Source organism: Alligator mississippiensis, chromosome 4 (assembly GCF_030867095.1).
Source record: "Alligator mississippiensis isolate rAllMis1 chromosome 4, rAllMis1, whole genome shotgun sequence".
Taxonomy (NCBI): Eukaryota; Metazoa; Chordata; order Crocodylia; family Alligatoridae; genus Alligator; species Alligator mississippiensis.
The window spans coordinates 92,474,997-92,495,851 of record NC_081827.1 but is presented as its reverse complement, the minus strand read 5'-3'; the positions used below and the strand labels follow the sequence as shown (position 1 = coordinate 92,495,851).

Sequence of the window (20,855 nt, the reverse complement as noted above, 5' to 3'; positions counted from 1 at the left end):
TTAAAGTCATCCTCAATAGGTTAGCAAACTTAAATGCAAAGACAACCTTCCCCTCTTGATCAGGCAGACCCCGTGTCTTCCTAGTAGAAGATGGTCAAAGGAACAAGAGTTCTGCTGCTGATATTTTTGGTGTTATGATTTCTAAGCTGTTTTAGGTTAATTTGTACACTAAACAATATCTTCCAATAACAATAACCTGCCTTTTGAATCCTGCATTTTGGCTAATTTTTAGTATTCATAGTAAGTGTATTTTTCTTAGAGCTCATTCACAATATTTACTGAACTTCATGATGTGTGTCAGGTATTTACAAATGCACGTTTACCCACAAGAAGTTGGGAATTACCAAAGAACAACTTGCAGGAAAAGTATTACCCCATCTGATTCCTCTGAGTATTGAGAACAATCTAAATCTCAATCAGGTAAGAACACAGTTTTAATTTTGGCATGCTTTTACCTAATTAGGTGATCTAGAAGTAAAGGTAAAATATTCTGTCACAGAAGATTTTTTTTTAATCAGTACATTTTGATACAAATGTACAATAGTAATGTCAGAATGGTTAGGCTTAAATAGCAGTGCTTCTTCAGTGGATCTGGTAAGCAGAGGTGCACCGATACATAGGTCCAATACCAGATCAGTACCAATATAAGCAAAACTGGCTGTATTGGATATTGGCCTGATGGGGCCAATAATTTAGCTGATAAATGCTTGTGCCGTGTGCAGCCACAGCTCAGCACTCAGGCTGCAAGGAGCACAGCTGGCACTGTGAAGAGCTGTTTCCAGTTGGTAAGTCTGGTGTGGTGGGAGGGGGGAGGGAAAGGGTGTGGGGGGGATGCTGATCAACACTCCTCCCCCCTCCCCCATGGTAAGGGAGGGGGCAGGGGCAGGGTAAGATGCTGCTGTGGTGGGGTGGAGCTGTGGCTTGTGATGGAGGGAGGTGGCTCCTGCCATTGCTTGCACCCTGGGAGGGCACCAGGAGTAGGGGGGTGTCCCCCTGGATCTGCACAGGTTGGGGTGGGTTGCAGCTGGGGCTGCGTGGGGCTCTTCTCAGCAGGGGCCAGAGGCACTGGGAGGATGCTGCATCCACCCCAAACTTCATTGCCGCCAGCCACAGCCCACCCATGCGCCAGGGTGGAGGCAGCCCCAAACTTCATTGCCGCCAGCCACAGCCCACCCATGCGCCAGGGTGGAGGCAGGGCATTGCGCTAGGGCTGTGCTGGGTGGCTGGTGGTGATGGTGCTAGGAGCGAAGCGGCGGAAAATTTGGAGTGGATGCAGCATCCAGCACCGCTGGCGCCCTCTCTGAGCTCAGCCCCCACTGAGAAGATCCCTGTGCGGCCCCGGCTGCAGCCCACCCTGTGCAGATCCAGGGGCACCCTCCCCCCCCCCGTGCCCTTCTGGGATGCAAGCAGTGGTGGGAGCTGCCTCTGCTCCCTCCCCCCATGAGCTGCAGCTCCTCTCCCTGCCCCGTCCCTCACCGTGCAGGATGTTTATCTGCCCCCCCACACCCCTTCCCTTCCCCCTCCCCTTTCACCACACCGGACTTACCAGCTGGAGGCAACTGTATCGGAAATCAGATGGGTATCGGCTGATATGCCTCCTTAAATGTCAGCTGTTGGTATCAGCCCCAAAAATCTCTATCGTTGCACCCAAGTAATTTGAAATGTGATGTTCTCACCTGTTATGAGTTGTCTCAGTTTTCACCATGTTTAAATTGTCCTTTTCTAACCTAAATTTCAGCTTTATCATCAGATTTTCACTGTTATTTGCCATATACAGTCCAATTAACCTCAGTGACTTAAATTTTTATCTTCAGTTTGGGAAGACAAAGGTGGGGGGATATGAGATCATGAAGGATAGGAGAACTGTTATTCACCAAGTCCCAGAATACAATAAGGGGCACCCACTGAAATTATCAAGAGGCAGGTTTAAAACAAACAAGAGGAAATACTTCGTTATGCAGCATATACTTGTGGAATCTGTTGTCACAAGAAGTTGTGGAGACAGACAGTATAACCTGGTTCCAAAACAGATAAAACAGATTAATGGAGGACAGGTCCATTGGAAGCTATTAAATTAAACAGGTAGGGATCTCTCTCTAAATCTGACATCTGTAAACTAATGATGGTTGATGCCAGCAAGGGTATGAAACAAGATGGATTATTCTAGATGTACCCTGTTCACATAATCTCCTAAAACCTCTACTACTTGCCAGTACTGGAGATCAGTTACTGTGCTGAATGCAACTACTTATGTTGTTCTTCACTATAAATGTAAGAACTGTTAGGTAACTCAGTGGATTCAAAATTAACAGAAACTCATGGGTGTAAGCCAGATTTACTTTAACAAGCACAAGCTTATTTTCTGACATCTTTGTGTTACTAGCCGTGAAGTCAGCACTCAGAAGGTAAATACCGCAGGACTCAAATTAGAGAGAAAGAAGATGGCACCTCATTTGCTTAATTCATATTCCTGCTACTCATCTATTTTTTTTATGCTGTAGGAAATAATTGGATTGAGAAACTGACTACAAGCGTATTGGTTTTGAAGTTACTCAGTGTAGAACATAACATGACATTAAAATTACTCTTCTACTTTTTTCTAAGATTGATAGGAAGATAAACATTTAACAGATATGCCTTCATTAAAATATATCACAAACATATTCAGAACAAAATGTAATGAGTATCAACAAAATTGGAAACAAAGGAGTAATATAGCAATATCTGGTGTTGTCCTGGGAACGTAATTAACCACCTAAATAATACTTCAGTTAATTTTAAAATATATTCTTAATTTCAGTTCTTAGTTTTATTCACAAATGCGATTAATAGTGTAGCAATGTAAAAACACTTTGCTATACATTTAAGAAGGAAAAGTGAATTCTTAAGAATATCCTTTTTCAAATGAAGTAACACTGAATCCATTTCACATGGGTTGCCTCAGAGATCCTACTGCAGGCATACTGCTGTTAGGTTTCAGTATCACATTCTGGTTATGAGGGGTGTTTCATGCAAGATGGTAAAAGCAGATAAATACACTTTTTCAAAAACGTGGAGATTATTTGTGTATTGCGAAATACAAGTTTTACAAGTTATTGAACAATTGTTAAGTTCTGGGTCTATGAGTTTTTAGCTGTAAATCATGTTGGAACGCAATGCATGCATTTGATGACAGTTTTGTGCAGAATCCTAATATTCTACACGTTTCTCTTTTTAAGTTCAATTCTTTCATTTGTGTCATAAAAGATATGCTTAATAGACTGGAAGCTGAGCATAAGACCAAACTTGAACAACTTCATGTAATGCAAGAACAGCAGAAGTAAGTATGTCTCTAATCAGTTTTGGCTCGCCAGTTTAACTACAACTGAAATGGGTTGGTCAGTGGTACCAGATGTAATAAAACCTTACCAGGTTCTCATTCCAATAATTGAGAGCTCTTGGAAATAGCCAGGCTTGCCCTGTATGCTATCCTTGCCAACATTTGAAATTGGCAAATAAATTCGCCATAACTTTTCAGTTTCATCCAGTTATCCAAGATACATGATAAAATGCTATGATAAAAGAATATTTTTAGCATAATATTAAGAATTAATGCAGAAGAATAATCTACTTTATTGATTTATGGTGAGGCCATTACCACTTTCATATTATTTTTGCTTTGTGCTACAGAACTTTGGATATAACTAACCAAATGAATGTGTCTGAAGAGGCAAAATCTAGCAGTACTGGTAATCAGGTAAGAGTTATATTTTATTGGTTCGGTTCCGTATAGGAGTTTAAAATACTAATTTTAGGTTACAACATGTAATTTTTTTTTTTAACCAATTTGAACAGATTGACAAAGTGTTTAACAGTATAGGTACTGACTTGCTAACTAGCGGATCTGATATCAAAGAAAATGAACTGTCATCAAAACAGAGAAAGGTAGGTCAGAACTTTTTCTTTATTTTTTATTTGTTTGTTCAGAGTTGTTTTGTTACACAGATGTCTTTGTATGTGAGGCTGATTTTTAGAAAAAGGAGGACTTGCCTCAAGAAAATTACATAAATATTTACATTGTATTTAGTGCTTTAAAAGAATATAACCAAACGCACCACTCCAAATGTTCACAGACATTTTTTTAAAACTGAAATTGTGAATTCAGCAACATTGGCACTAAAATTATAAACTAGTTTCCTTCCTACTTTTAATACAGATTTAACAACTAGCAAACCTTTATTGTAAAACTTAGGTAGTGGATTTAGGTATTGGAACGAAATACTCGGGCAATCTTTAATTTCTGCATAGGGGACCTTTCACCCTCAAAGAAAAACCACCGCCACAAAAAAATGTAAAAGAATGAAGGCAAAGAAATTAAAAGACAAAACTGAATTGCTGCCATTTAGGCTTTTATAGACAATACTCTATTTTAGGTTTTTTCAGATACTGAAATTCACTAAATCAATTAAATATATGATCTCTAACTCATTCTTAAAACTCCAGTACATTTGGAATAAGTTGGGAACGAAGAAAAAACCTTTTTAACATCTGATAATAATGCCACTATTTTCTCTGTTCAAGACATCACTTACACTTGAAGAGAAGCAAAAGTTAGCAAAAGAACAAGAACAGGCACAAAAATTGAAAAACCAGCAGCCACTTAAGCCTCAAACACATACAATCACACCTCCAGTAAAACAGGTGAGATAATGTATTTACTGTATTGAGCTCTCTTCATTGTTGCCTTGACCCTACTTCCTTACAGGTATTGTATGCATTAGAAATACTGTATTTGCTATTTGTTGCGTCTTTGTTTACTAAGAGAAAAACCCTTATTTTCATTTATGTTAACTCTGTTAAGTCATTGTAGCTAGACAACAACAAACTTTAGTCTGACCATGAGTTCATTAAACTAGGGTGTTTGATGGGGGGTTTTGAGGGTTTAAAAAAAACAACACTTTTATCTGTTTATGCTCACCTTGCATTCCCTATGTTGGTAGCAATGGGCCTCAAGATTTTTATGTTTTTGTCTTAGTCCTTTATCCATGTTGAAAGCCCGTAGTACTGAAATACTGGGTGTGTCTACATACGAAAGTAGTGTGATGCAGTAAGCTCCAGTTCACTTCACACTGGAGTTTATTGCCCCCGGGCACAGTGTTTATATGTGCACCTGGGACTGCAGGACATTGAGCCCTGGGCAGTGCTGTCCTGGCTGGCAAGGGGTCCGGTGGGGTCAGCCTGCCAGCCTGGAGCTGCTCCACCCTGGCTCAGTGTGCTGCAGAGGGGCTGGCTGGGGCATATGGGTGTTACAGGGTGGGGATGCCTACCGGCAGGCAGCCCCACCCTGTAGCACTCTTGTGCCCCAGCCAGCCCTGTCACCGTCTACATGTGAATTGTGCTGGAGTAAATAACTCTGCCATAGGATAGTACTTGTGTCGGGTGCTAAACCTACAGCAGAGTTAATTAGTTTACTCTGGCCTAAAAACTGTGGGCAACTGTAGCCCATTGCAGTTATGAAAAGGTACAGATGTAGTAGGTTTTTTATTGGTGCTCTGATACAAGCATATAGCTCCCACTGACTTCTGTAGGAATTGAATATGTAACTGAAAGCTAAATCAGAGGCACAGATGGGCAGCAGCTCTGTACAGCTCTGTTCTAGCTGCCATGGTGCCATGGGAGCACAGCCAGCCCACCACAGCAGCAGTGGCTATTGTTGTGCACTTATCCCCCCCCACCCCTCCTCCACCCTCCCAAAAAAAGTGTCCCCCAGAGCTGCTGTCACCACCCTTCATTTGCATTACTGAGTTAAATTTAGACCCATACATGTTGAAATATAGAATTTGTTACAGAATACTGATTTGCTGAGAACAGTTATTGCCTATTGGTCAGATAGCCAGCATGCATGTAGTGCAACTGCTACACTTTCAGCATGATACTGTGTGGGAGCATTTATCCATGTGAGACTCCCCTTGACCATAATGGAAACTGTTCTGTACAGTTAATGCATGCTGTATTGAAATTCTCTTTGAATGGTTATAATAAACAGCATTTATCAGACATGGATGCCAAAACTCAAATTCTGTGTACTTAAAAGACTACAGTTACCAAAATGTCTTCTCTTTAATGTTAAAGAAACTATCATGCATACATTTCATGATCAGTTTTAGTCAAACATAAGGTCAAATTAATTCTGGCTTCTGAAAAATATATTAAAGGAACATCACCTTGAATTGCAACTGCAGAAGCAATGTGATAAGATGTTAATGTATCTGTAAAAGAAAAACATTAAACTATTTTTTGTATGTTTTTCAGGCAAAGGACTTAACAGAAACTTTGATAGATAATATGTCATCTTTGACCAGTCATTCTATTAGTAAACCTAAAGTTGCTTCTTCAGGCAGCTTCTCTTCTGTCCCGTCTATGGGTATTGGAATGGGATTTTCATCACCTGTTGACAGCACAAAAAGAAACATAACAAATGGCCTGAATACTACCATAGGTCTTCAGACTTCTGGATTCAGCATGGGGGCTGGTACCACAAGCCAGAATTTCTTCAGCAGTCCAAGTGGAACTGGAACAGCCAAGGTTAACATAGTACCAGCCCCCAGTATGCCAAACTATAGCCCTGTGAGTGCAACATCTGCAGTCTCACAGCTGACCCAACAAAACAGACCTGCAGATATGTCTTCTCTAGATAATCTTTTTGGTCCTCAAAAACCCAAAGTCAGTATGAACCAGCTGGCACAGCAGAAATCAACCCCGTGGGTTAATCAATTTGTACCCCCTCAGGGGTCCCCAGGCACAACCAGTTCAGTGTTGGGACCACAGATGAACATAGTAGGACAACCTGGTTTTGGTATGCAGGGTAATCCTTTCTTTAATCCTCAGAACTTTGCACAGCCAACAAACACTATGACGAGCAGCAGCTCAGCTAGCAATGACTTAAAAGATCTTTTTGGGTAAAAGGTTTTGCTTTCTTTTTCAATGATTGCTACAGTTTGAATCATGGGTAAGCTGATTAACATCTTATGATTTGGTAAAAATTTAACTAAGAAAATTTCCCATCTCGCAAAATAAAGTTTTTTGCACAGGAAAAAAGACTGTTTACCTGCTGACTGGATAATATTGTAGAATTGCTTAAGTGTAAAGTCACCTGATGCAATAGTCTGGTCTATTTTCCCAATCTCAGAGCTTTGATGTCAGGATACATTTAACCTTCATATGTCTATTCATAAAAAAGCTAAATTTTCAGAAATTTGTATGTGTGGTTTTTTTACTCCATAAGTTAAAAAGCCACATCTTTGAAAAAACATTGAAAAAACTTGTGTGTTGTGTAAAACTAAACAGAATGGATTTGTTCTGTTACCACTTAACCATATATTTATTGAATATGTCATGACCCTTAATTTATACCGACAACACAGCATGGGAAAAGTTTGATTCTTATGCAGTCTCAGATTGTCAGTTGCAGTAGTTATGTTTATACGGATATGTCTCTAATCATGCGCAGGAGGCTGAGGATTTGAAATTATTTGATTTTTCACTTGCATTAGTCAGGGCATGTCTACACATGCATTACTACACTGTAGTTACTGCGCATTAAGTTCAGTTCCTGTAATGGGTACTAACTCAATGCTCAGTAACCAGTGTTACTGCGCAGTAGCACCAGCATATGCCTTTTTAGTGACGCTGCTGCACGGTAGACTAATTCTGCTGCACATTAGCACATGTTTTGCCATGACGCGTTAATGCACAGTAGAATCAGTCTATTGTGCATTTAGCATCTCATGTAGATGCCCTCAATGTATTCTAACATGAGTGAAGTGGCAACAGTAAATATTCTAATAGCAATGACTGGTGCATTGCTCCAGTAGTCATACAGACTTGCACTTTGCTTTGTAGTATTTGATCCCAGTTTTCAGGCCCAGAGCAAGAGCCACATACTGCTTAAAATCCTATTTAAAACATGGCACGTAACTTAGTGATATAAATCGGAAGCAAAATATTTCTTGTTTTCAGTGGCAAAACTGGTAGTTTTTCACTGGTGCAAACTAAGAATCAGAGCTGTTACTAAGCACCATAGAAAAAAATAGTTCCTAAATTTAAGTGTTATCTGCCTCAGTTTTGATACAGTTGGCTTGTTTATATGGAAATATTTTGAATCAATTAGCATTTTCTGGCTGTGGGGAAGGACTGACTGCATTTAATGTGGCATATGACTGTATGAAAAAGCAGTAAGCCATGATTTCCTTAACTTGAATAAACTGTTAGCTTCCAATTTAATTTTCACTCAAGCTCTCTTATGAAGGATAAATACCTATGATTTGAATTCTCAAGTGAAAATCTGTGAGCACTAGAACATATTTGATGAGTACATAGCTGTTTTAAACCCTTATTCTGTATTGCTACAAATTTAATAAAGTTCTACAGAAAATCAAGCAGTAGTTTTTTCTGCTTCCCAAGAGGTAGATGTTCAGCTTCCCCATGATGGAATCTCTGCTCTGTCAGTTACCACTGTTGGGTTCTAACTTTCTTTCCTAGGAATTTCAGGAACTTTCTTATGTAATATTTTGAACACTATAGCTGGATATTTTGAGAAGGAAAGAATTAGTTAACTTTTGTTTTTTGTTTCTTTTGGGTTTTTTTTAAGCCTACATTATTTTTCAAAGCCTTTCACTGAAGAAATTCTTTCATTTGCTGCTTAAGAAACCAAAGGGCCTTATGCTGTAAATGTGACTTGTATTTGTTAAATTATACTTTCACAGTTTTAAATGATGATAACTTCAAACGCATCTCTTGATGAAATCTTGATGTATTATAGCTGCTACCTTAGTCCTTTTATTTTTTAAAATACCTGGGACCAGTGAAATTGTGGTAATAAACACATTGTGATGCTTATGTGCTGTAGATCCATGGTCGATATTGTAGGTTACATTGAAATAGTTGCATAATTTGTATAATGTTAGGAATACTAAATATTTAAATTTCATATGTGGTTAATGGCATTCTATACTCTGAGTGATCTTAATACCTTTATTTTTAAAATAAATCAATGTGATCTGATTTCTGAGAGCTATGTTTTGTTAGGGCAATTGAAGACAAGACTTTGAAGAATTACTTGTCCATTCTCAAATTATATCAAAAATAACCTTATGATGAAAATGACACTTGTTAGTAGCAGAATTATGTTTCCAAAATAGAGGTGGGCTCAAACTACAAAATTCTGACTTGGAGTTCAGTGGTTCCCTTTTTACCTCCTCCCATAGATGGAATGTGGGAAAATTTAGATACAGTTTTGGACTCCAGCTCTCCTGAACTTCGGCTGTTTGAGATTTGTGGTTTTGGTTTGAGCCAGTCTCTAGTTCAGAGCATAGGATATTATATGGAAATCCTTTTTTATGCCTTTTTATAAAGTTTAATTTAAGAGGTAAGATTTATATACAGAGGTAATATACTGAATAAAGGCCTCTGCCTAGCTTGAATAATACAAAATACTTTGTATGCAGCGCTTGATTGCATAATATCTGTTTCTCTGTCAGTCTTTTTCTTGCAACTATATGGTATCAATTTTTATCAGAAGGGATCAGGGAAAAAATACTAACCAACAGAAGTAAAGAATGTTCATAGAAATACAAATCAAATATTTCCAGTAAATTTCAAATACTATTTTTTTATTTGGGCTACACTATCACCAAGGACCATGTTGTGGGACAGAAAAGTCCATTAGTTGACACCTTTTTATTTTTTTAAGGCATCTGCTTAATTCAGAGGAGAGGGGAGGGAAAGGTTATTTTTTCCCCAAAGTGCTTGTTTCTTCTGGCCCCTTTGCCTACAGCACTTCTTTAAGAAGCCTACTCCATGATGTTTCCCCAGTTGCTGCTGCTTACCCAGATGCTCCTGAGGGTTGAAGGTATGTATATTCATATGGCAAGTGGGTTTAGTTAGGACTGCTGGATCAGGAAAAATGTATGCCTGGAACTCCAATGAATGTTAGGAGAAAGGGTGAAGGAGAAATAAGAGCGTTATAGAAGATAACGCCCACCGGCCCCAGTCTGTCATTTCCTGCAGAAGGATGTCTATGAGTTAAGAAAGAAGCTGGTAAGATATTTCACCATCTATATATGCCCCCCTTCCCCCCCACACACTTTATTTTTATCCACTTTTAAAATATTATTTCTAAGTATAGCAGAAAAAGGGATCAGTCCTAAAAACATAGAATTAAGACTGTGGGTTTGAAATTTGTGATATTGCCTCTTAAAAATTTAGAGAATGTTGGTAACTACCAAAATATAGTAATTCATTGGAAAATAAATTGTACTGCATTGCCATGAATGCATTTTATAGCATCTGCCTTTCACACTTCAGTTAACTTAAATAGATGGAAAGGTTGTACACTATCAGTAAGTTCACGTTTGTTTAATTTCCCAACATCTTAATCCTGTGCTTACCACTGTGTTTGGAAACTCCCATTGACTTCAGTGGGCTTTTGCACTTCAAGATACTCAATGCAGGTGTGGGGTCAAGCTCTCAGTTAACTCTCAGTTAAGATGCTTTCACATTTTCAGTTTTAACAGAGAAAAAAGAGGAGGAAGTATGTTCCCCCTTTTTTTTTTTTTTTTTTTTTTTTTTTTTTGGACTTGCTTCATTGCAGTGCATTTACTATAAAATGAGAAATGTAAATACTTGACAGAAAGCAGCCTCATCTCTCTTTGGGTACAAAGAATTAGTTCTGCTGTTCTGACATCTACATGTCTAGTGATCATAAACCTAACTCCTAGCCTTTCCCATATTGGAATTTTTGGTTCAGGTTCTAAAGTATCAGAGTTGCTGAAGCACCCTTGGAAACACACAAGACAAAATGAGCCTTTAAAAAAACCTACTGTATTTAATAGGGCTTGAAACTCCTGCTCACCCAAACTGCTATGTATTTTTGCCTGGGATGGGATTAAGTGCCTTAGTGGAGCAATGGAACTGCTGACTTTTTTGGCAGGGTTTCTGGGCAGCCCCTGTGCTAACTTCATTCCCACTAGGAAAGAGATGGTGGGGCAAAATGGCCCTAAGGGCCATTCCTTTCTGTCCTCATTGGTGGCAGAGAACAAGGTTATTGCATTGCTTTTCCAAACAATGAAGGTTGGGGATAAGGAGCAGAGCAGTCTATGGGGAAGACCAAAGACCTTCTCCATATGTAGAAGGGCAGCAGCACAAGAAGACACCTGAAAAAAGGTAAACGGTGTCCAACTGTCCATTATTACTTGGAAAGTGGACATGGTTTCATAATTGATTTTATTAGGAAACATGATTGTAAGGAAGTGAAGATATGGCTAGGTGAATGAAACGGGCACATTTTGAGGCACTGTGGCCTTGCAGATACATGTCAACATACACACTTTACCCTATGACTGGACAGCTTACTCCCTGGGCATGTTAAATATTTATAGTTCTGGACTGCAATGTTTTTCTTTCTCCAAGTCTTGTCTTCCTATCTGTGCAGATTCCTGCTGTTAACATGTTACTATATTAAAGCTTTTGCAAGCACCACATTGGCCTTTTAATAAAGTAACAAAAATATGGTAAGGGAGAGAGGTATTTGCTAATTTTTGTATTGTGCTTTGTACATACATGTATGTTTAGATGCCATTTGTTTCATTTACATTTCACAGTGAAAAGAAAAATGAGAGGTTTGATTGTGTCAAATCCCATAGGTCTTCCTTATGGATAAAAGGATATGCTCTCTAAATTATGTTTTGTGCTTAGTGTACCTAAATCTGCCTGATATACAGCAGAAGGGGAAGAGACTTTTTTTCTTAAATAAGTTTAGGAACACTGGATCTCTGTCATGCTAAATGTGAAACTTCTGAGACTTGAGAAGGGATCTTTTTTGTGTGTGTGTTGAAACTTGTTTGTGCAGTTGAAAGTTATAGAAACATCCCATAAGAAGATGGGATCTTATCCCAGAAAAAAAAAAGAATATTTAACTATATATGCATAACACTGTCCATTTCTGTTTCTTCTCTGTAATGTTATATGCTTCATTTTATATGTTGACAAGTGGGAACTTTTGTTCTGAAATATTTTTAGAGAATTTACCCAAAAGCTCAGATTCATTATCTGTTTTTTCAGTGAGTTTGTCCTTTTGTACTTCCATTTCCTTTAGGATTTGAGTCATGTTTCAGGAAGTCACACAAGGCATTATAGATTAAACCTAGGCTTTGTGCCCTACATCCTTTTGACTTGCTCCCAAAACCTAGTAAATGGGCCCCAAATTCTGAATTTATTATATTTATTCTCATAAGTGCTAAATTTCAGACAGTTTTAACTACTGTACAGATCTCCAGGGGTGAAGTTGTCAGTCAAAACTGCTTTAACATGTTATAGTGAACTCAGGCTTTGTGCAGAATAAATATTTATATTTACTTGTCTAATTGTACAGTCTTTGTAAGTAGTGGTGGTTTTATGTTTAAATTGTAAAGCATTACAATTTTCATGATGTGTGTAAAGTGATGTTACTGTAGTGTCAGTTGTGATCCATAGCATGGTATTATCATATTTTGGTTTATTAGGACAGCTCTTCAAAAACAAATTTATTCTTGTATCAACTTTTAGATCAGTAATCTTAAATACGTAAAATGTACAGTGACAATTACAAGAAATTCATATCACTTTGTACCGTGAATGAAAATGGTGTAGTTTTGAAATCTGAATGAGATTACGTATTGAAATAAATGAACTTTTCTTATTTTTATTATGGAAGATATTTTATTCCCAGCTTTCCTTAGGAATGATAACTGAGTTAAGTTTTCTTCTAACATGTGGTGCTCAGGTATCTCTGGATTTGGCACATGTATTGCAGTACCACCACAAAATGGACATCATATGATGTGGTAAAGAGCCGCAAAAGTTGGAAAAACTGCAGCCAGCTTTGGGGGAACATTTTCCTAAATATTCAGGTTCTTTAAAATTTGTGTGTATTTGTTCTGTGACTTCCTAATCATTGCGTACTGGTAAGCGCTAAGTTCTGTTATGTCTTACGTTGCAAAATTTCTGTTTTTGTTGGTCTTTTCCAAGCCAGTTAGTCAATACTCAGGACTTATTTGTTTTAGTTAAGAGGTGAAATTATGCTTACCCAAACATAGCAGGTACAAACAGGAGGCAGTTTCTTTGCTTGTGGTTCAAAACTTTTTCCCAGACAGTGTTCTGCTTCAAAAAAGTGCGCTCATGAGTTCCCCCGGGGCTGCACTACCAATGCTTCTTTAGCTGTCCCCATCTTGATAGTGGCTTTCTGCTTTTCACATATCAATGCACACAACTTTCCTTTTTAACTGCCAACCTGTAGGGAAAACCCTTCCACCCAGATCAGTTTCTTGTTGGGCCTGCTCCCTTGGGGGGTACATATACTTTTTTTCCTAGGTATCATAGCATGAAGGAACTTAACTGAAAGAAGTGTATTTATGGTGCCAGTCACCCTCCAACAGATCTGTGCTTAGTTGTAGATTAAAGATGCAGCTTCTGGGATTCTCCAATCTAACTGTCAGGAAGAACAGTGGATATAATACATTTGGACTTTAGTAAGGCTTTTGATATGATCTCACAATATTCTCATTAATAAGTTAAGGAAATACAGAGTAGATGAAAGGACTGTAAGGTGGATATCCAATACGGTTGGATTATTTCACTTCATGAGTAGTCGTCAATGCCTCAGTGTCTAGTTGGAAGGAGGTACCAAGTGGGGTTCCCCAGGGGTCTGTCCTGGGTCTGATGCTGTTTAACGTCTTCACTAATGATTTGGATGATGGGATTGAGTGCATGCTTAGTGAATTTGTAGATGATACCAAGTTTGGAAGTTGGGTGGATTTACAGATACTCTGGAGGCACAGCTAGGATCCAGAATGACCTGGATAGCCTGGAGAAATGGTCTGCAATCAATCAGGTGAGATTCAGCAAGGACAATTGCAAAGTCCTACCAATTGGACTGAATAATTGAATGTTTAACTACAGACTACGGAATAATTGATTAGATTACAGTACTGCAGAGAAGGAACGGGGAGTTAGAGTTGACCATACACTGAATATGAGCCAACAGTGTGCTCTTTCAAAAAAAGAAAAAGAAAACCAAAAGGAGTGTCACTTTCAATTCAAGAAAGTGATTCTCCTGTTTGGCACTAGTGAGGCCTTACCTAGAGCATTGTTGTCAAGTTTTGGGCCTCACACTTCAAGAAGGTTGTATACAGATTGGAAGAGTATATCAGAGCAACAAAAATAGAGAACCTGAGGGGCTGAAAGAGCTAGGGGTTATCTAGCCTAGATAAAAGAAAGGGGGATGGGGGTGACATTTGATAGTAGTCTTCAAATACCTGAAGAGAAGATGGAGATGGCCTTTTCTATGTGCCCGTAGAGGACTGGACAAGCAATGGCCTGAAATTGCAGGAGAGAGAATTTAGTTTGGAGTTGAGGAGCAACTTTCTGAGGGTGGTCAAGCATTGACACAGGTTACCTAGACAAATTGTGGAATTTCCATTCCTGGAAGTTTTCATGAGCTAGTTGGACAAACACTTGGCTGGGATGGTTTAGTTGGAGACAATCCTGTCTTGAGCAAGGGGCTGGACTAGGCCTTGTGAGGTCCTTAACAGCCCTACTTTCCTATAATCCTGTTTTAGGATTCTTACTTCTGTTGTAAATTTCATGTTTTAAAGTAGGAACACTAACTTTCCAGTGTATAGCTACGCACCTTTGTTTAAAACTATTGTGGCAGCAAATCAAATTGGGAGTACATGAGAGGCTGCAAAGACATGCATTGTAGAAGCAAGCACAAGTTTTTTCTAGCATAGAAGGCAAGCAGCTGGAAAAGTCTTTAGAATTCAAAGTCGACTCTTCTGAATGACTTAGGTTTTGGTTTAACATTTCCAATGTCACATTTTTAGAAGAAAGGCAGAAGGAATAAGGAACAATCAGACAGATAATGGCAAGTGGCTTTACCTATTATAGTTTTTTTTCTGGTTGTTGCCTCTTAGACCATGGACAGACATTACACCCTTTTCCTGGCACAAAAAGTGTGAACGTAAAGGTGCCAAAGCAGTTTCTGGCAGAAGCCTAGTGCTTCCAACACAAACTGCTAGCTGTTTCAAATGGCAGCTTCACTTGTCTAGTGCCACATGTAACATCTGTTCAGTTGCATGTGATGTGATGGGAGGGGCCTAGTATCCTGCAATCCTCCATTCTTCCTTCCCTTCCAAGTGGGAAGGAGGAAGGGAGAGTGGATATATCCTCAGTAGTCTGCCCAGTGATGAGCTGTCAGGGAGCAGAGCCCTGTGAGGACCCTGTTACTCCAGCCACTTCAGTCTCAGCTCTCTCTGACTCTTCAAATGGCTGCTTGGCTTCCTGCTGCCATTTGAATGGCACCGGATCTTACTGGTACTGTTCAAGCAGTGGCACAGCTTCCCACCCTGTGAACAGCATTGGAGTTTCTTTGTACTGTTCAAGGGGCAGTGGGAATTTTTTCATCCTAACTCTACTCTTTCCTCCCCCTCTGCTGTCTCCAAAAACCTGCTGGTCTGCTCTTCCAATCAGGAGTGGGCAGGCATGGGATTGGGGGAGGTGGGGTTTATGATTAGGGAATTCCCTCCAGAGCTGCAAGAACTCTAGCAAGATCTTGGGTTCTGGCAGCATCAGTGGTGGTGATGGTGAGGGCAAGAAGAATAATACTCCATCCTTCCAGCCCCCGGGGGGGGGAGGAGCAGGGAAGAGAACTGTCCATTGTAGCTGCTGCTTTTCCACATTGCCATCTGCTCATAGGTAACCTAGCACTAAGGATTTCCTGGAAATTGTTAGTACTGAATTGAATACCTATCTATACCCTTAGTCAACAGGGCAAACCAGTAGATTGGCAAGCAGTCTGAAACCCTTTCCCCAAGACTTGCATGAGGTCATAGAATGAGAGTTGAAATAAAAATCCAACTGGTCAGAGCCAATTTCTGATTCCTGGAGACCTTCCTGGCATCTTAGCCCCTCCCCCCTATTCCCCTGTAATGCTTGGCACCTAACACAGTCACTTCCATCCCTTGCCCATGCGACAAGCATCTGACTGGGTTAATCCTTCACACACTAAGGTTTAAGAATCATCTTTTCTGCCTTGATTAAATCTAGCACTTGTATACAGGCAGTCCTCGATTTATGGCGATTCACACTTACGGCACTCCGCCATTTACACCCATGTTATTACTTACGGTGCTGGCTCCTCGTACTTACAGCACTACAGGGAAATGTACAATGAGAGAAAGAGGGCAACAAAACAAACATCCCTGGATCAGTTTCTCAAAAAGCCATCAAGTGGCCCTAAGTCTCCTCAAAATCTCCCCATAGAAGCCCATCTGAATTCCATGACCCTGATAAAGGTGTTCCTTCACCTTCCGATAAATAACATTTTATGTGATTAGTTACTGTATTGCCCTGTTTAATTGATTTATATACAGTACACTTTAGAAAGCTTTGTACTATATGGTGTATATCATAGTTGATTAAATAGTTGATTTAAATATGGTGTTTATAGTCATTTCTATTAAAAGTTGGGCATCAGGCCCTTGGTCAGCAACGTAACCCCCTATTATAACATTGTTTCTATGGGAAAATCAGATTCGACTTGCATCATTTTGACTTACGGTGGGTTCCATTCCTGGAAGAGGCACTGTAAGTGTGAGGACTGCCTATAGTTGTCAGAAGCCACTTAAATGCAGAAGAAAGGAAGGAAAAGGTGTCTACTGTGACAGAAAACCATGCCTAGTTGCAGATATAACTTTTTATTCTTTTTGCACTTCAGAGACATGCATTTTGGGCGTAGTTGTCAAAAGTAGCCAGCCCTTATGCCTCCAGTGTGAACTGAAAGGCAGGCCTTTAGCGTAAAAAAGTGTTGTTAGAACTTTTAGAAAACATTAGCCTAAGCATTTTGGCCAAAAATTTCACAAGTTTCTGCTATATCTGCCTCTGCTTCTGCTGTAAGAACTTGTTGGTTGATTTGGTTGGTTTCTTTAAGTGTAGTCCCTCGGTTCAGGACTTTGTGCAGTATCTGCAAAGGTGTACGTTTTAGTGCATGCTGCAGTAATTTATCACTACAATCAAGGGTAGCCAAAGTACCTGCTGCTTTCTCATCTATGGACAATATAACTTAAGTTTATCTTTGGCTTAACTAGCTTGGTTGGTGTCTTGGAAGGTAATTGTGTGCAATTTACCATACAATTAGTAACTGTTTTAATCTTGTTTATCTCTGCATCTAAAAGCATTAACTTGACTTTAAAGTTTCATAACTTCCTTGTTTGACCTACTGCAAAATGCCTTAAATTTCAGCAGCCATAAGAAGAATGTCTGACATAATACTTGACTAAGATGTTTTACCTGTGGTGAATTTTTGAAAGCCATAGAGTAGGGAGGAGGGTTTTAGGTCTTCTTTCCCCTCCCTGACCCAACCTCCATTCTCCCTCCCCACCTTTCCCATGCAATAGACATATGACTGGGTTAATCCTTCACAGTAAGGACAGGTGGGGGGAGAGAGGGAGAGTAGGAGGGGCACCAACATTGAATTTAGATTTAAAAAAATCTATCTTTTAATTTAAAAAAATGCTTTTTTAAAACAACTTTAGTTCAATACTATAATGAACTTCTTGAATGAGAAGCCAGAAAGATACCTACAGGACAGGAAAACGAAGTATTCCTTTCCCAGGAGGTGGCAATGATTTGTAGACTTTTTAAAAGGAGAAATCATATTAAGCTGTCTTAATTGCCTACATAACCCAGACCATGAAATTCCATCCAGTAATGTCTGTATTCAACATAATTATGAGTGAGCTAGTTTAGACTTTTAGGAAAGCATTCCGTCTGCCCTAGTGTCATCAATTATAAATGATTTTTGGGTTTCAGTTCAGGATTCAAGTCCACTGCTCTTCCTTTATCAATTTGATTATTTTGTTTGGTGAAACGTACTACAGATTTTCCTTTTGCTAGTATTCAAAAGGCATAAATGTTTTATAAGAACAATGACAATGGCATATTTTTTAATGTTTTGGCCACTGGCAATTCTGAAGGGGGGCAGAATGAGACCACATTTTTAGTCGACCTAAAATGAATACATTGCCAAAGTGTCACAACACTTTTCCTTAAAGAAAGCTGTTCATTGCAAACTGATGGTGTTCTGTTTCTAAATGTTGTCACTTCAGATAAGAATACTAAATTTACCAGAAGATGTCACTGTAACATAAACAAGTGAAGATGCTACATGAGATTTTTCTAGCAGCTAGAGACAATCCTGAAATGTCTTGTTTTAACTACCTTGTGAAACTGAAAAAAGGACCAATATCTTTAAATGCATATCCTTCTATCATGACGTGTGTATATAGAAATCTGTCAAACTGTATATGACAAACGTTTGGCCCATAATAGTTTAGCTTCTAGGAATTGTAGGCTTATTCGCTTCAGGCATCCCAAATTCAGGGCAATGGGCATACATTTTCAGGAGTGATTAATGACTTTGAGTACTGCGCTTGATATACTCTAAATGTAACATGACTCCTAAATGTTCTCAGTGATGAAGTTCCTTTTTCATGTGTCTCAAATTGGGTAACCAAAAATTGAGAAGAATTGGCTGGCATGGCAGGAAAGCAGAAGGGAAGGATACTTAAAAGATAGGGTGAAACAGACTGAGTAGCCACTAGGCGGCACCACAGCCACCCCTGGGGCTGGCCCTTCTTACAGGTTACAATATTACTAATAAACAATAACAATGTACATCAGGGCTGTCCACCTCAGCCAGGGGCTTGAGGGCCTCCTCCCCATTTTTGCCTTGTGCTGCCCCAGTCCCATAGGACAAAACAGGGCAGGGCAGCCATGGTACAGCCCATGGTGCTGGGGGAGCTGCCAGTCCAGAGCATTAATGCGGTGTGGTGCCACAGGCAAGTCAGCAAGTGATGCAGGGAAATACATCATATAGGGGTGGTAGCTGGGGGAATCCCTGTGTTCCCACATGGTGCAGCAGGGTGGGGCTTGCCTTCCTGCCCATGTGTATGGCATGCATCTTGGGTGGCCCATGGCCCCAACTAATATGCCCCCAGTTAGTACAGCTCATGGGGAATGTGGTCCCTAGCTGCTTAAAAGTTGGACAGCCCTGAAGTACATTGTTATTGTTTATTAGTGATATGGTAACCTGTAAGAAGGGCCAGCCCCAGGGGTGGCTGTGGTGCTGCCTAGTAGCTACTCAGTCTGTTTCACCCTATCTTTTAAGGATCCTCCCCTTCTGCTTTTCTGCCATGCCTTGATGTTAACATGTATTTAAGGAGCTCCGGAGCTGCTCTCACATCAGCTTCCAGGGCCAGACTGCTTGCCCAGCTCAGGACCTGGTTTTATATCCTCCCTAAGCCTGGCCTCTTGCTGGTTAGGTGACTTCTCAATTGCTGCCTGAGCTTTCTCAGGAGCCTTTGCTCCCCTTAAAGTAAAAGGTTCTCTAAACACCCTCTTACATAGCCCTTAAAGGCTCTATATGAGATAAGGACATGAGGGTAAATACAAACAGTAAAGACATCTCTGTTACACTTCTGGACTGTGTTAGGAATCACTGTAGTGAAGCATGGCTGGCCTATTCTGTGTACACTAGACCCCCAAACAGATGTAATATAGCAACCTTTATAGCGGTTTGAGCACGCATCAATAAGTACAGCTGAAAAGCAAAGCACTTAATAATATATTTAATATTCCTATTGTTTCTCTTGGTGGTAAAATAGAGAACTCGTCTGTTGAATTCCTCCCCTTTCAGATTTTGCACTTGAAGTTGATCATTACCATTTCTAAGTATTTCATTTGCATATTTGCAAAGAAAAGCTTGAAATGTGACCCCCAAAGTCTCAAAAATTGAGACAATTCAGTTTAAAACAAATTAAAACCTTCATTTTTTTTAAGCCCATCTCACAATTTCTTGGGCCCTCACTCATGATTTTTTTTGTAGGAAGACAGATAATACAATGAATATAGAAGTGTTTTTCGGTAAACATTTTATTCCATATTTTCTCTTTTTACCTACTAATATGCATTCCCTATTTTTTTTTTCCAAATCATTCTTTCTTCAGCTGTCATTGTTTAATTTTTATTCCTTTCTTCTGTCTGCTGCTCCTCAAGCCTTTTGATTGACTCTTTCCTATTACTCCTAAAACCTCTGTTCATTTATTCTAATATTGATCTCTTCCTTACCCGAAGCTTTGAGAGCTGTCTCTTTTTTAGTAGAGGAGATGGAACTATACTGCTTAGTGCTCTGGTTGAGCATGGTCACGTAGCAATGTGATATATTGAAAAGCATATAGGAATCATCTTTTCAGAGTCAAAGTTAGAAGTAAAAGACAAACCAGTGTTGAGACCCAGGAATAGGAACAGGAGGCAAAGTGAGGAGCACTGGTCAGGAGCTGACTGCATACTGGGAGCCCAGCATGTATTGCAGCAGAGGGAAACTGCTGAGCCATTTCTTTAAATGCAGAGCCTCAGCTCCCACTTAAGTCCCTGGGCTTTGAAGGCTTTTTTTTGTCTTGCTGCAGTATGGGGATCTGAGATCTGGCTAGGGCCAGGCCTCCCAGGGCTTCTAGACTTTTGGTTCTACAGCAGGGAATCTGGAAGCCCTAGAACCTCTGGCCCTAGGAAATACACCTAGAGATACAGACCCTATGTACATGAGCTCCACAGAGTTGGGACTACCATGAGCCTAGCAGACCACCAGGTAAGCTGGTAGGAAATATGAGGCATTTTATTTATGCTGTGATCAATGTGTTAATCATGGCATAAATGGCAAGGATGTGACACATGCACCCAACTTAAGGCACAATAAAAAGGCAAATGACCCATAAGAATGTTCCACA

General features: G+C 39.7%; 1 protein-coding gene across 3 annotated transcripts in view; it reads left to right on the top strand.

Annotated features, from left to right (window-relative positions):
- The window catches only part of SCYL2 (SCY1 like pseudokinase 2), a 64,028-nt gene extending 51,307 nt beyond the window's left edge, over positions 1-12,721 (top strand). For 2 of the 3 annotated variants that reach the window (XM_006273958.4, XM_059726317.1), the window contains exons 13-18: positions 302-420; positions 3,219-3,319; positions 3,670-3,736; positions 3,835-3,924; positions 4,561-4,680; positions 6,292-12,721. In XM_006273958.4, coding sequence (XP_006274020.1) covers positions 302-420; positions 3,219-3,319; positions 3,670-3,736; positions 3,835-3,924; positions 4,561-4,680; positions 6,292-6,942 — 1,148 coding nt within the window. In that variant the 3' untranslated portion in view covers positions 6,943-12,721. The remainder of the gene's footprint in view (positions 1-301; positions 421-3,218; positions 3,320-3,669; positions 3,737-3,834; positions 3,925-4,560; positions 4,681-6,291) is intronic. The other variant, XM_059726318.1, reaches the window with a different exon arrangement.
- The last annotated feature ends 8,134 nt before the right edge of the window (positions 12,722-20,855 follow it).